This window comes from Puma concolor, chromosome B1, assembly GCF_028749965.1.
Source record: "Puma concolor isolate L17-30 chromosome B1, mPumCon1.1.hap2, whole genome shotgun sequence".
Taxonomy (NCBI): domain Eukaryota; kingdom Metazoa; phylum Chordata; class Mammalia; order Carnivora; family Felidae; genus Puma; species Puma concolor.
The window spans coordinates 118,356,893-118,372,325 of NC_141670.1; the positions used below are offsets into that span (position 1 = coordinate 118,356,893).

The following is a 15,433-nucleotide window of genomic DNA, read 5'->3' on the forward strand; positions in this document are numbered from 1 at the left end:
CCTCAGGAAAAAGCATATGAGAAAGTGCAATTCCTTTACCCCAAGCTTCTTTCAGCTCTGGTTCTCGCTATAGTGTGCCGGAGGTAAGCACAGAAGATAGACTCAAACATATTCAAAACTCAGTCTTTCTTTTAATTCTTTGAAACATTACAGCATTGTTGCAAATGTATATAAGAGGAAGCAAACTCTGTTTTGGTTGTCTATCTATGTAACAAACCACCTCAACACTTAGAACCTTAAAACAGCGACTGTTTTGATTTTCTCTTACAATTCTGTGGGTTGGCTGGAATCAGGCATGTGGTTCTTCTGCCCGCCCCCCCCTCCCGATGCCTGCTGGGGCTGCAGTCATCCCAGGGCTTAATTGACTGGTTGGTCCAAGATGGTTCATTCACAACTCTGATGCCTTGGCAGGGACAGATGGAAGGCTGGCACCAGCCAGGATCTGGGACAGCTGAGCCACTTTCTCACCCTATATAGTCTCAGGTCTAATCTCTTTACATATGACCTCTCCATGTGGTATTTCCAGCAGGGTAACTGGACCTCTTAAATGGCAGGTTCCTCACAAAAGAAGAAACTTCCAGGCTTCTTTAAGTCTTAGGCTCAGTAACTGACACAGTGTCACCTCCATTTCATTGTATGAGTTAGTGAGTCTCAGGGCCAGTCCAGAGTCAATATGGGACTAGACTGCATAGCAGCATGAGAGGCATGGTCTATTGAGAGCCATCTTGGGAAAGTGACTACTGCATTGATATTCACTCTATGGAATGTGGAAATGACACTTGATATGTTAAATCATGCTTTGTGGAAGAAAACGTGTTGCCTTATTAGCTCTGTGAATCATCAAGATGCATAGATATTGGGAGCATCTAGAAGCTACACATATCCAGTGAATCTAAGTGTTTCAAAAACATGATCAGGACCTCTAGGGGGGAAAATCACATTTTATTCAATGGTTACATACACAAGAAATAAAGCTCGGTAAATAGATGGGTAAATTTAATATTCTCAGTATAGCAAGTTAGTAATATCATGTATTGGATACTTATTAAGAATAGGCACTGGGCCATCATTATTTATACATGATTTTACTTAATCTTTACAAATACTCAATGGGGCGAGTATTATTACCTCAAATTTCCACATGAGAAACTAAAGTTCCATGAGATTTTGTAACTTGCCTAAGATTGAACATGTAGTAATTGGATGAGTTAAGATGTATACCTAAGTTGACCTGATATTGAAACCCTTGCATTTTTAAACTCTATCATTTTACTTGTTTTGTCTTTGCTCACTGTTTTCTTAAATTGTTACAGAATAATTGTCCTTTTAAGTGGAAACAAGAGCCACATCTCATATTCCCATCTCTAAAGATTTAGAACCCATTTCCTACTTAGACAGCCTGCTGAAGTCAAGATTTTAAAATCCAGTTTTTATCTTGGCATGATAGTCCAGACCATTTCCCAGAGCTCTCATATCTACAAACATATGCCTCTGTGCTTAAACTTGAACTTCATCCAAACCCCAAGGTTATTAGTGAGTAAAATCCTCCTTCTGGTTTTATCTAGGTATCTGGAAAGTTTCCCTTTGGCACTAGAGCCGTGAATCACAACTTCTCATTTGTGCCATCTAAGGACAGAGAAATGGAATACCTGTGCTTGCATTTTGTGGTAACGTGATTTTGGAAACGTCTCACCAAAAATCAGGTTATCCTGGTGAAAGATTTAGTAGTAGAAATTGCTGTTGGTGGCATGGGGTAGAAATTGCCAGTGAACTCTGTATTGATTCGGCTACTGTGTATGGGTCATGGAGAGCCTCCTTGCCACTATGCTCCAGATACATTAGGTTGTTGTCCTTTACGAGAATTTCCTACACTCTCCTGCCTTGGGGCCTCTATGCCATTTGTCATTTAGAAAGTCATTTCCTTCAATCTCCACCTTTCTAAATCCTTCAAGTCCAAGCTCAAAATCCACTTTCCAGATCAAGCTTTTTTTCATCTAAGTTGAATTAATCTCTATGAATGTGTATTAGCTATTGCTGCAGGAAAAAAAAATCACCCCAAAACTTAAAGGTTTAAAACAACACTATTTGCTCACAATTCTCTGCATTGACAATTTGAGTGAGGCTCAGCTGGGATGGCTTGTCTCCAGGTGTCGTTGATGGGGTTACTCATGTGTTTGCAATCTGTAACCAGGGACCAGCTGGCTGAGGAGGCCGCACTCACATGTCCAAGGCCTTGACTGTGTTGATTGAAATGTTGGGTAGTTTGAGCCTGCTCTATCCCTGAGCAGAGAGTGGATGTCACAAGGCTGTTGTAGAACATCACTTTGCCACATTTTATTGGTCAAAGCAAACCATAATGCTAATCCAGATGTAAAGGGTATGGAAACTAAAATATGAATCCAACTCTTTCTTTTTCAAATATGGCCTTACTGTTTTATTTTTTTAATTTATTTTTCTATAATCTTCCTCGAAGTTGCGATTTATGATTGGTAAATGAAATTGTGTGAGGCAAACATGATAACCACTACACTATGGAAACGGTAAATGAAATTGTGAACACGTTCAGTTGAGCTTTCTCTCTAAACCATAGTATTTTTAGTTTCTAATTAACTAATTTTATACTTAACAGAAAATTGCAAAAATAGTACAGGTAGTTTCCAGGTGTCCCTCACTCAGCTTCCCCAGGGTTAACATCTTGGATAACCACAGTACAATTGTCAGAAAAGGAAATGAACTCCGAGTGCTTTGGTACTGCCAACTAAACACCATATTTGAACGTCAACACTACATTCTTTTTACTGTTCTAGAATCTATCCAGGCTTTCACTTGCATTTATTTGTTACTCCTCCTTAGTCTGCTGCAGTCTTAAATTACAGCAGTTCCTCCGTCTCACCTTATCTTTAATTAATTTGACATTTTAGAAGAATATCAATCCATTATTTTGTCAAGTGTCCCTTACAGGAGTTTGCTAATGTCTAGTGTTTTCTCGTGATCAAACACAATTGCACATATTTGGGGCAAAAGTGCTACAGGTATGATGTTGTGTCCCCCTCAGTGCATTGTACTAAAGGTTTATGATGTGAATGCATGTTATTTCCTGGCATCGTTGACCTTGATCATTTGGGTTAGGTGGTCTTTGCCTGGTTTCTCACTGTAAAATTACCATCTTTCCCTGTAAGGTTAATAGTCACTTAGGAGAAACTTTGAAACTATGGAAAGTATATTTCTCCTCAAACTTTCAGGCACTAAATCAAACACTGATCAGTGGATTCTGTCTGCAACAATGACGTACTGTTTGGCTAATGGGGGTTTTCGATTTTCCTCTTTCCTTCTATATAATTGAAATCTACTATAAAAAAGACCTTTCCTTTCTCCTCACTTATTTATATCAGTATGAACTCAATATTTATTTTATTCTATGGGTTAAAATCCAATACTATCATTATATATGTTGCTACTCAAAAACGTAGGCCATATTTTTTTTTAAGTGGGAAAATACTCTTCTATAAGTGCAGAGGCACTTAATAAGCTTAAAGAAAATTCCGCTAAATGGAAAATATTAAAATTATGATTACATATCTCTTTATATTGAAATATATAAATATTTGGGCTGAAATATTTCCAAAAGTACTGACTTTTAGCCTCCATTTAGATTCTTTTCTTTATTTTTGCAAAATAAGCTCACCAAAAAGGTGTTTCTATTTATGATTTTTGAATATTTTTCCAAATATTGATCTTGTAAAATCTGGTGCAGGATATAACTTTATCCTATTTAATAGGAATTCCATCAACACTTCTTTCCATAAGTCAGGTTTTCTAAAATAGAATTATAGAGTTTTAAAATGAAATCTTTTACATAATAGAAACTCTCATTTTTAAAGCTAATTCCTTGTTTCAGTAGGGATAAATTTCAATGTCTTCCCATTTGCAATTTTGTGCTTAATAATTATAATTTTACAGATTAAAAAGCTGATGTTACTTCCCCCCTTTCTTTGTTGAATATTTTAACTAAAGACTCCTAACTAATTTTGAACAGAATGTCTATTTCTAAAAGTTGATCAGTGACACTAGAAGCAAATAAAGTGTTAGTCATGCATAAGATTGTTTTTTAAAGACATCAACTTTATCCTCCAAATATTACATGTATGTAGCTTACTCTAACTTTGTATATTTAAACTACTTGTGAATTTTGACTACAGTCACCATGTCAATTTACAGAATATCACAGCTTTTGTACATAATCACCATGATCAATCTCAAGTAAATTTCTGCTCCATATTTTTCTTACTTTGGTAAAAACATTATTTTACTGAGTTGCTGTGCTACTTGCAAATATGTATTCATATTATCACTTGCATTCACTAGTTTACTTTTAAAAATAACACTAACATTTACAATAAGTTCAGAAAATTCCCCTTTGACACAATAAACTTCCAAAAGCTTTTCTTTGGTTCTGTGAATTGGTTAAACATTTTAAAATCATTATTGGAATTTATTAATTTTTTTTTATTTAACTCATCTGCTCACAGTGTTATAAAAGTGTCATAATTCAACGGTTTGTAAACTCTTTTGCTATTGGTGTCAACTCATTAATAGCCATTGCTTTACATTCTCACAGGCCCAAGGAAACTCAGAACTAAAACTGAGAGAAATTAACTTAGGAGAACTGTTCTTTGACCTAATGAAGCCCTGCTGCATGAAGTGCTATGGAAACACATCTTCCACAGCCGCAAGTGCTAAACCATACGCACCTGGGCTCAAAAGTGTAGGTAAGATTTCAACAAGTGGGAAGGAGGTCAAGAAGAAGTTTCCAAGTGAAGTAGCGGCATGAACAGAAGCACGGTCAGGAAATGCCAAATGCCAAGGTGTTAAAATAATGGGCACAAGGGTGCCTGGGTGGTTCAGTTGGTTAAATGTCTGACTTCAGCTGAGGTCATGATCTCGCTGTTTGTGAGTTCGAGCCCCACGTCTGTACTGACAGCTCAGAGCCTGGAGCCTGCTTCAGATTCTGTGTCTCCCTCTCTCTCTGCCCCTCCCCTACTCATGGTCTGTCTCTGTCTCTCTCAAAAATAAATAAACGTTAAAAAAATTAAAAAAAAATAAAATAATAGGCCCAATCTTCTTAAAACAATAACTAACGTTTGATGTAGGTGTTGCTGTTCCTTCAGCAGATTTCTGTCTTCTGATTGTCTTATGGTCAGCAATAGCATTTAGGACCCCATGGTGGATGGCAAGTATCCTGTGTGTTATGGGTTCGTCATCAACTTTCTTGAGAAACAGAAGATCAATACTGAATTTTTATAAAATATGCATAGATTAAACGCTTGCTTCTGAAAGGGTTTATTGCAAAATAAAATAAGCATAACCAGATAATTAAAAAGTTATGGATTCATATCATAAGATAAATTACCAGACTATTGTAGCAACAGTATCTGGATACTCTCTGTGGCAGGACTGCTAAGCCTCTACTTCCCACACATTTTTCACTTATAAATAATCTTTAATTCCCTATATGTTTCACTAAAACCCACTGACTATTATCCTGGTGGCTTCATGGCTCTTACAGGTCATGGCATGGGCCACCCATCATGGGCCACCCATCACAGGCCATGATAGACTAGGTGCTCTACCCAGTGGCAGCAGGATCTGTAGAATCAGATACATCTCCCACTACCACCAGAAAATGTTACTAGCTGCTCGTGTCCAAATGCCATCTTTTTATCAGCCAACATTGTGCATGTTGCACTTCATAAGGTTGGGAAAGGGGAGATGAGCTGTCCTTTGGAGTTTAGCATGTGTTATGGTGAGAACTATGTCAAGTGCACCTGCCTCTTATATTCTATTAGGAGAGACTGGTTAGAAATTGAAGTACGATGAAGAGGTCTTACCAATTCTCTTGTAGTGCAGCTATTAATAATGATCCTCTTTAAAAAGGAGAAAATCCAGGATAAATGCTCAACTGGACTGGCTGCTAGAAGAGAAGGCTAAAACCAGAATGTTCTAGGTAAATCAGGATACTTCTCTTCTTAAACCTGGAATTGTCTTTGACTCCAGCACGTGCAACCAACCCCTAAGTCTTGTTTATGTTTTATCTGACATTTCTCTTGAATTTGACCCCCAGTTTTTATTCTCACTGTATCCACTTTAGCCTAGATAATTGTTACCACGCAACTGTGTTATTTATAACAACCTATTTACAGATCTACGACCCATTTTCTCCTTCTATCCATTCTCTTCAACTTACCATAGTTTTCTTTCTCCAGAAACTTGTGTGTCTCATCACACCCTTGCTGAAAAAATCTTTTAATGGCTCCTCAGTACCTGCAGAGTAAATTCCAAATTTGATTCGAAGTATAGTCCACCCCTATTCTACACTGACAGATTCATTTCTTACTCCTTCCTTCCATGAATCCTTCACTCCCACTTGGCTTGATCTCTCACCATTTCCTAAAAATGCTTGGCATTTGGCATTTGCTGTCCATGCTTGTGTTCATGCTGTTGCTTCTACTTAGTCTTCGGGACCTGGACCTCACTTGTTGAAATCTGACCTGTAAGTCCAAGTAACATCTTCAAGAATCCTTTTGTGACTCCCCATCTAGAAATACTTTTTATCCCCTGAAGTTCCACAATAGTGTAGAAAATAGTCTGAGGGTGTATTATACAAACACCTTCAATTCAAAGAGCTTTTCAGTGGCAAACTCTTGAAGGACAGAGATGATCTCTTTCATCTTTTGATACCCAACAATGCCGCACAGTACCTTTGAACATGCTGCTACTTACTAAATATTCACTGAGTGAGTTAGTAAATGAATGGCCGATGAGTCCACACTGAAGTAATAATGAATAGAGTCCTTTCTTTAGAAAATATATTTACAACTTGATGGAAACTGTTCGTCAGTTTGGTCTGCCATAACAAAATACCACAGACTGGGGGGAGGAAGGGCTTAAACAACAGACATTTATTTCTCACAGTTCTGGAGGCTGAGAAGTCCAAGACCAAGGTGCCAGCAGATTCAGTTCCTAGTGGAGACCTCCTTCCTGGGTTGCAGACAGCTCCCTTCTTGTGTCCTCACATGGTGAAGAGGGAGAGAGAGGACTCTGGTCTCTCTCTCTTTCCTTAGAAGGATACTAATCCCACCACAGGGGGACCCCTGATTCATCTAAACCGAAATTACCTCCCAAAGGCCTCACCTCCAAATACCGTTACATTGAGGGTTAAGGCTTTGGCATATGAATTTTGGGGAACACAAACATTCAGTACATAACAGGGACATTCAGTCACAAGTAATGATTAAACATAAACCTGTCAGTAGGAGAATCTTTTTGAGTGAGCTGACCTTTTGGTCTGTAAAACACTACAAATAGGTTGATTCACCTTTGCATAGTCTCAGCCCTGCTTATTAAACTTTGAGTCTTCCGTAAATACTAAACAAGATCAATTTCATTTTTTATAACTCTGATTTCCATTAACAAAGACATTATGAATAAAGATATAAGGTGCGAGTGTGTGTTTGTGTCTCTATATATCTCAAAGAAAGGATGTACATCAAACTGATAACAGTGGTTACTTACAGGGAAGATAGTGGCATTGGAGGGGTGTATTATTCTTGTACTCCTGATATGTTTCAATAATTCTGTAGTGAACATACATTGCATATTATGTGTAAAATAGAAAAATAAAAAAACAATTTAAAGAAGTCTTAGCCTCCATGGCACTATGTGTATGATCTCTCAGAAGTGTGACCTGCCTTCAAAAAGTTCACAACACAGTATTCCCTTTGAAACTCCCAAGAAATGAGGGGAATAAAAATTTGGCTCAATGCTTTTTCAATGACAAATCTTACCAGAGTAAGAAAATAATCTATGACTGAAAGTAAAAATCTATTTGGCAAGTAAATAATATAGAGAAAAAAGAGAAAAGCATGGGAAAGTAGAACTCGTGTGTTTTATATATTATAAAATCCCTTTACGCAAAAAATTTTACAATCCCAAAGTCAATGGATTCATAGGCCTAAGATCTGAAAAACACTGTGACTAAAATCATTAAAGCTATTAAAGTATTTAAATATTTAATTCTTTAAGGATCAAGTAAGTGTTAGCCATAAAACAAAATGAGAGAACATCTGGAAGGCAAAGAGGTTGAAAGATTGAAAATTAAAAAGCAAATGGTGTGCTTAGTGCTACTGTGGGACCTCGGCAAATGGATATAAACCCATTTGAAGATAAATACAGAGTTTGTGTAATTACAATGAGCCTAAAGATGGGTTTAGCATTTATACATCTCCCGGGAAGCTTAGTGAGTCAGAAACATAAAACCAAAGCAAAGGGAGGTTATTAAAATATTATTTCCTGTTGTATTGTAGAACTCGAGAAGAGAATAAACATACCGATTACTTGCATGGCCGGTTCCACGTCTGTTGTGGCCTCTTCCAACAATGACAGCAGCTTGGCTGATATCTGATGCACGGATTCAATGTTGCTAAACAAGCTATCCACGTCCAGCCGATCAATCTGAAGAAACACAAACACTGAGCACCAGCTGATGGAGAGAGACGCACTGTATTTAGGACATTTTCTCCTGCTAAACAGTAAGCATTTTCTGTGTCAGCCCATGCTGCTTCCATCAACCGTTGCTGTAAACATTCTTATTTGGGATTTCTAGAGTAAATGTGCAGTTTTTCATGCAAAAAAAAAAAAAAAAAGGATGGTGCATCTGTTACCTTTTTCTTTATTTTGACCAAGTTTTAATGAGTTGGATGTACATGTGCATATTCCTATAAGAACCAGAGTATGAAGAAGACGTAAGCCACCTAATCAGTATTTTTATTAACTGCCATCTATGAGGGTATTGTACCAGTGTGTATGAATTTAGAACACTTTAATGCTTATACAGCAGAAGTCAGACCTCACTCTAGGCAAGTAACTATTTTCAAAGCTGTTCTAAAACCACAGATGTTCTAAAAGCTATGACAAGTAGATGTACTGAATTGCTTCCTGCTTTTTTTCTTAAAAGAAATGTGAATGGAAATTTCACCAAACATGTTCTACTAATTAAAGTTTCATCATATTTTGTAACTTCATGCACCCCCTCAAAAACCAGTATAATCATTCCTAGATCTTAGAGCCGGTGCTTATAATATTTTATTTATTCATTCATCTCTCCTTCATTAAGTATTTCCTGAGGGTCTTCTATGTCTCAAGAATTATAATGAAACCAAACTCTGTCAGAGGCATTGGGTGATTAGTAGAGGGATGACCAATCATCCTAAGCTATCTAAGTAGAATTTGGTGAGATATGTGCCCTGATATTGCTGGATCTTACTCTAAATCTTTCTCTTGAGTTTAAGTCTGATCTCCTTTCATAATCAGATAGCATCTAATTGGCTCATGAGCAGATTGATACAGGCTTCACTGGGCTACCACTGGGAATAGGAGTACGAGTAGGAGTACGTGAGGTCATAGGTGGGCAATCAAGTCATCAATCACCAAGTAAGTCATGGAAGAGCTTCAAAGGTAGAAACCAGAGCTGCTGGTTCACAACCAGGTCAGCAAATTAGGGATGAGAGACACAAGGAGTTCACCTAAGGATCAAAACAGGAGGCCAAGAAACTTAGGGAAATTGGGACAAAGGGTATAGGGTTAGAGGCCGATGTGGAGGAATTCTGTAGATAAAAAGTCAACACTGCAGCTGTTTTCTCACGCTCTCAGCATTGGTTTCTCTAGATGTGCTAGCTCTATGGCGGAGGGAGAGGAGGAGGGAGACAATCTGCTCATCTTTTTATCTCATCCGTTTTCGACTTTGACTCATCTGTTATTCCCCATACCAGACAGAGATATTATTTTGATACAGATACTCTGTTATTAAACATGGAAGCATTGCTTCACATTCCACCTTGTTTAAAATTTGTTGACTACGTCAGTTATTTCTTATGCAATATCATCTAGCTGGCCGCATTCCTCCGAACCATCATGGGAAATTCCTCACCTTCCTATCATCAGTCTTGTCTTCAAGAAAACTCCCAGCCTTATGTGTTATCAAATTCCATGTGATTCTATGTAGTGGGTTTATTTCAATATTTTAATTATTATTTGATTTTATTTTGAAAATTTTAAATTTAACTTTTTTATGTATTTAAAAATAATCTGTATTTCCATGATTACATTGCAATCATTATTAGCTCTTAAGGTATCTCAGTATCTCACAAAATGTTCCTTTAAGTACTCTTTTTAATAAGATAGGGCACATACGGCTGTTCTGCCTGAAATCTTTGGATACTTAAGACTTTCAATTTCCATTTTACAAAGTATATTTAATATTATGCAAAATATCTAAAAGGTAGGTAGCAGTTACATGACTTTTTTTGTAAATGAGAATTTTAAATGGCTAAAAATGTCACATATTTCTGGGTACCACTGATTTAACACATTTTTATTCTAAGGAATTGCTTTATGCATTGGGTATTAATTAAATAACAATGGGGTAACTTTGCATAGTGCAAAATATGTTTTCTAAAAGTTGTGTATGAATTAAATTTTTGTAGATTGATTCACTTTATTTTTAAAAAGTTTTTTTTTAATGTGTATTTATTTTTTGAGAGAGCGCGCGCGCGAGAGAATGAGAGAGCATGAGCAGGAGAGGGGCAGAGAGAGAGAGGGACAGAGGATCCAAAGTGGGTTCTGCCCTGACAGCAGCAAGCTTCAGGAGGGCTCAAACTCACAAACTGTGAGAACATGATCTGAGCCGAAGTCAGAGGCTCAACCGACTGAGCCACCCAGGTGTCCCTAGATTGGTTCCCTTTAGATGTACCATTGAACACTTCGTAAAATCATATTTTGAAATGAATCTTTCTAACATAAAATTTCATTCCCAGTTTACTTGCTTTATATGATAAAAGATCAGATGTAATTGATAGAGTGTACCCTATTATTATTTCATTTTGTGAAATAATAATGTGAAAACTTTCTTCTGAAAAGTTTAAAGGTTTTGTATTTATTATTTCATAGATCATTGCAACTTTTCTGTAAGATATGAATTAGTTTGAAGATAGAAAAGCTCATGTGGAGTGAAAAGAGGTACCATGTTCAAAATTATGAAGTTCAGGGTGGATTTGGAACTGGAAATTCATCTTTTAATCCTTTTCTTTAGTCCAATACCAGCAAATGCTGACAGAATATCTTGCCATCTCTGGATTTTTTGATGTCTTCCTGAGGTTTTCACAAAGTTGTTACTTCTGCAATTTATTTCTCAAGGTCAGAATTCTGTCTATCTGTCTAATTTAGATTTCAAATTCATTTTTGTAAGGATTTAATTCTATATTCTATCTGTAATCTTAGCCCAATGTAGCAAATACTAAGTAACAAAAATATAGAATTTAATTTTATTTCTTTTTGAAGGACAGAAAGGATTAAAACATCAATTGGCCTGGTTTCAATCGTCTGTATCACCATGGGCCCATGGGGATTCTGTGAATCATAAATTAAATTCACATTCAGACATTGCTTTGCCAAGGAACAAACAAATGTCTGATCCAAATAGGCTTTTAAAACTGGTAGATGACTTTATAATTATTGATATAAATTCAAAGAAACATTTATATACATTTATTAATCATTTACTAGAAATGGGCAATGCTCTAAAAGCTTAAGTTATATTTTAAATGGATTAAAAATTTATTTTTGGAAAAAAAGCTTTAGTCTTAAGTATACATTATCCTAAGCAAAGTCAATACATAATAACTCAAATGTACAAAACAGAAAAATTAAAGGTTAGTGTTTCTGGTGCCAATTTAACTCTTTGCTTTACAAACATATTCATCACAGGATATACTTCATGTGGCAAGTTCTCATTACACTTAAATAATGTTAACCTTACAGTTCCATGTATGCAAAACTCCCAGGTATAAATATCTGAGTAAAGGAAAACAGACCTATAACATTTCATCAATTGGGTGACTATAATCATTGGTGTAGAGTTACTTTGGACTGCACAAGCACTTTAAATGCACTGTGTTTAAAGCATTTCTTGCATTGCCCTGCACTCATATCCTTGTCTGAGCTCTTCGTTTCGCTCACAGATGCTTTGCCCTCATATTACCTTACAACATTCTACTTGTCTGAAATGAAGATGGCAATGATAGTGTTTGTCCAGTAGTTTTGCCCATCTCTCTCTCCTTTCTGTTGCTTTCTGGGGGGGAAGCCACAGCTCCCCAACTCTGATCGGGTGGAATTGTCAGTCATGGTACCCTGACTCCCTCCCCACTCCCTACAAGGTGGACATGTGACCTAACTGGCCACAGTGATTGGCCCAGGATGTGCAGGTTCCCAAGTAGAACCAATGAGGATCCTCCCAGATTTTTAATGAATAGAAGGGCCTGGATTGTAAGCGCTAAGTATATAAGTTTCTATCTTCGGCAGTCATCTTTGTGGAGAGTTTGATTGCCATAAATTTGATACAGAGAGGGAAGCTAAGTCTGGATCTACCTTGCCCAAGGCAAGATATCCTTATTACAGAAGCTAATAAATTGCCTTTTTATTTAAGCTAGTTTGAATTTTATTTGTTACTTATAACTAAATGGGGACTAATACACTTTATTTCTAACCAAAAATCTCACTTCCTTTTAAGAAACTTTCCTATTCCCTTGATTAGCATTAACCTCTCCCTCTCCTTGCCTCCGTGACTCTGGCTTTGTATTACTCAATGCTTCTGCTGAAACCCATTATATAGTGAATATCAGGGGTATTCATTAATTTATCTGTCTTTATGTCAAAACTGTGAGCTCCTTCAGGACATTTGTCTTTGTGAGTTGTTTGAATACCCCACTGGATCTAATATACTACTGGGCCCATACCTAGTTACTCAATAAAAGTTTGATAATTTAAATTGAATTTAATCCCTACAATTGAAATGATCTATTTACTCTGTGGGAGCCATCAATAAATGTTCCTTGCAATCACTCTACTGGGCTCTGGATAACAAGTACAGTAGATAAAGATCCAAAATGGCTTGAAAAAGCAAAAGCAAAATTACCTAATTTGGTTGTTAAAAATATCACCTTAACTGGATATTTTATAAGTTTCTACTTAACTTTAGCTACAAAGACAAACCGTTGTGCTCAGTTTGTCTATTAGTAAACCTGGACAATTTGCTGACAGAGGCCAAGTTTCCTTAGTTTACACTTGGGAAACGCCTGTTTATTTAGTTTTCTGTTTAATGAGCCCTGGGACACTCTGCCTTAACCCACAGGGAAGAAGAACTAACCATGCTTAGATATCACACAGACCTCAATCACAGACACCTTTAAAAGTGAACATTGAAAAGAAGGCTAGGAACAAACTCTTAAAAAAAAAAAAAAAAAACTATTATCGTAAAAGTAGTTCGTGTTCATTGTAGAAAATTAAAGATGGGCAGAAAAGTAAAAGAAAGGAAATACAATCACCTGTGCTTCTACCACACAGCAATAACCACTGATACTCTGAGGTCTATCCTGCCAAATTTTTTTTCTCTCTCTCTGAGTGTATGCAACTGTACAAAAGATTTATGTATTTCAAATCATGTTTTAAAATGGAACATTTTTTCATATCATTAATTTTCCTGAGTTGCACCATTTTTAATGTCAACATTATGTAGAAATACTTTAGTTTAGATAACCAGTCACTAAATCTCTGAAATCTAAATAGAATGTCATTTTCACTCTTACAACCAGCTCTCCTGGTGAAAACCTGGTTTACATGCATGATTATTTCCATGTGATAAATTTCATAACTACTGAACTAAAGTTGTTGGTATTTTTTTCTTTTCTTTCTTTTCTTTTTTTCTTTTTTTTAGAGAAAGAGAGAGAGACTGTGTGAGCAGGGGTGGAGGCAGAGGGAGAGAGAGGGAGAGAGAATCGTAAGCAGGCTCCACACTTAGTGCAGAACCCAACATGGAGCTCGATCCCATGACCCTGGGGCCATGACCTAAGCCAAAATAGTCAGGTGCTCAACCAACTGAGCCAATCAGGAGACCTATGAAGTTATTAATATTTCTTAAGGCTTTTAACAAGTTCTGGCAAATTATAGTAGCAATTACAAACATTGATGTTCTCCTAATAACCAATGGATTAAAAGCCCCCAATTGGATATTATTGTCCTGACCTCAATTTAAAAATATATGTTTTAGGCTTCTAATTTGAGATCAAAATCACACAACTTTAAAGTTACACACACACACACACACACACACACACACACACACACACACCAATTATAGAAGAAGGAAGACAATAAATAACATTGACTTTGAGGGTTGCAGTGATTGTTATCAATCAAATGCTTCTCTGGAAATGATTTCTGGAAAAGACTTCAGTTTTCTATTTAGTGTGGCTTGGCAGCAAATCTATGTTCAACACAGGGCCCCAAATTGGGCCCTTAATTAGAATTCATACTGGTGAAATCTACCTTGAACATCATCTGGCTCAGTCTAACAGGACCTTGGTCCCATCTACGCCTTCTGCAAGACATTTCCATGTACAACATTATGGGGAGGGCTAGGTGTGTTCCCTAAATTAGTTTGCCCCATTATTAATCTTTGCTCCTTTAAGTGCAATAATATTAAAACTTATTGTAAAAAGTAAGAGGAGCATGGAGGGAAGCTGGAAATGTATAAAAAACTAGAATAAGTGGAAATGCAGTAGGGACATTCTGAGAGGAAAGAACCAGGTCTTGTTTTATTTTTTAGTGAGGCAATTGAGAAGGAAAGGTTTGTGAGACAGAAATTGCAGCAAGTGGAAAAGAGGATGTTGGCAGAAGGCCCTGGCAACCACAGGGTTAGGATAATTATCTAATTACTAGGGCATTTACTCAGACAGTTGGCTTCTAGATTACAAAGCTTTTCAGGGTAAGCTAGCCATTATTTCATCAGGTTTCTCAAAACTACTGATTTGTATGTGTGAAATTTCCTGCTGTGAAACTAGATTCTAAACTGGCTAATTGAGTTGAACTACAAATTGAATCAATATCATGGCTAGACAGCAAGTCTTAACTAATCTTGCAGCTAAATGCCCAACTTACCCGATAGCTGCCAGGAAACATCCCAGGCCAGAAGACATAAGGTGGACAGACCTGTATCAGTGCAGAGATGTCAGTCCCTTTGCTGAAAGTCAGGTTGGGATTCTGGGACAGACATCTCATTCAGCTTGTGCACGAGGGAAAGCAGAGCCAACAGAGGTGAGTGAAGGCCAGACCAGAGACTGTGGTCAAATTTAAGAAATTCCCGAGTCCTCTGAGAAAAGAAGAGGATTGAGAAGTCCATTCCAAGCTTTGTTTTGACTACTAATAGAAAAGTAAACTGCTGATATTGATATCCTTGGATAAAAGTGGATAGTTGACCAAGGGTCCCTGGTTTTGTTTCTCTTATCTGCCTTGACACAGGGACAGGCAGAAAAGAAGTCATCTG

At 37.0% G+C, this 15,433-nt stretch overlaps 1 protein-coding gene and 1 long non-coding RNA gene across 3 annotated transcripts in view; one reads left to right on the plus strand and one right to left on the minus strand.

Moving 5' to 3' along the window:
• Positions 1-15,433, minus strand: part of ARHGEF38 (Rho guanine nucleotide exchange factor 38) — a 136,481-nt gene that overhangs the window by 64,847 nt on the left and 56,201 nt on the right. For both annotated transcript variants that reach the window (XM_086704468.1, XM_025921373.2), the window contains exon 3: positions 8,388-8,511. In XM_086704468.1, coding sequence (XP_086560594.1) covers positions 8,388-8,511 — 124 coding nt within the window. The remainder of the gene's footprint in view (positions 1-8,387; positions 8,512-15,433) is intronic.
• The window catches only part of LOC147581838 (uncharacterized), a 28,731-nt gene continuing 13,577 nt past the window's right edge, over positions 280-15,433 (plus strand). Inside the window, exons 1-2 of the long non-coding RNA XR_015250312.1 lie at positions 280-1,703; positions 8,364-8,588. This is a non-coding gene — a long non-coding RNA (uncharacterized LOC147581838). The remainder of the gene's footprint in view (positions 1,704-8,363; positions 8,589-15,433) is intronic.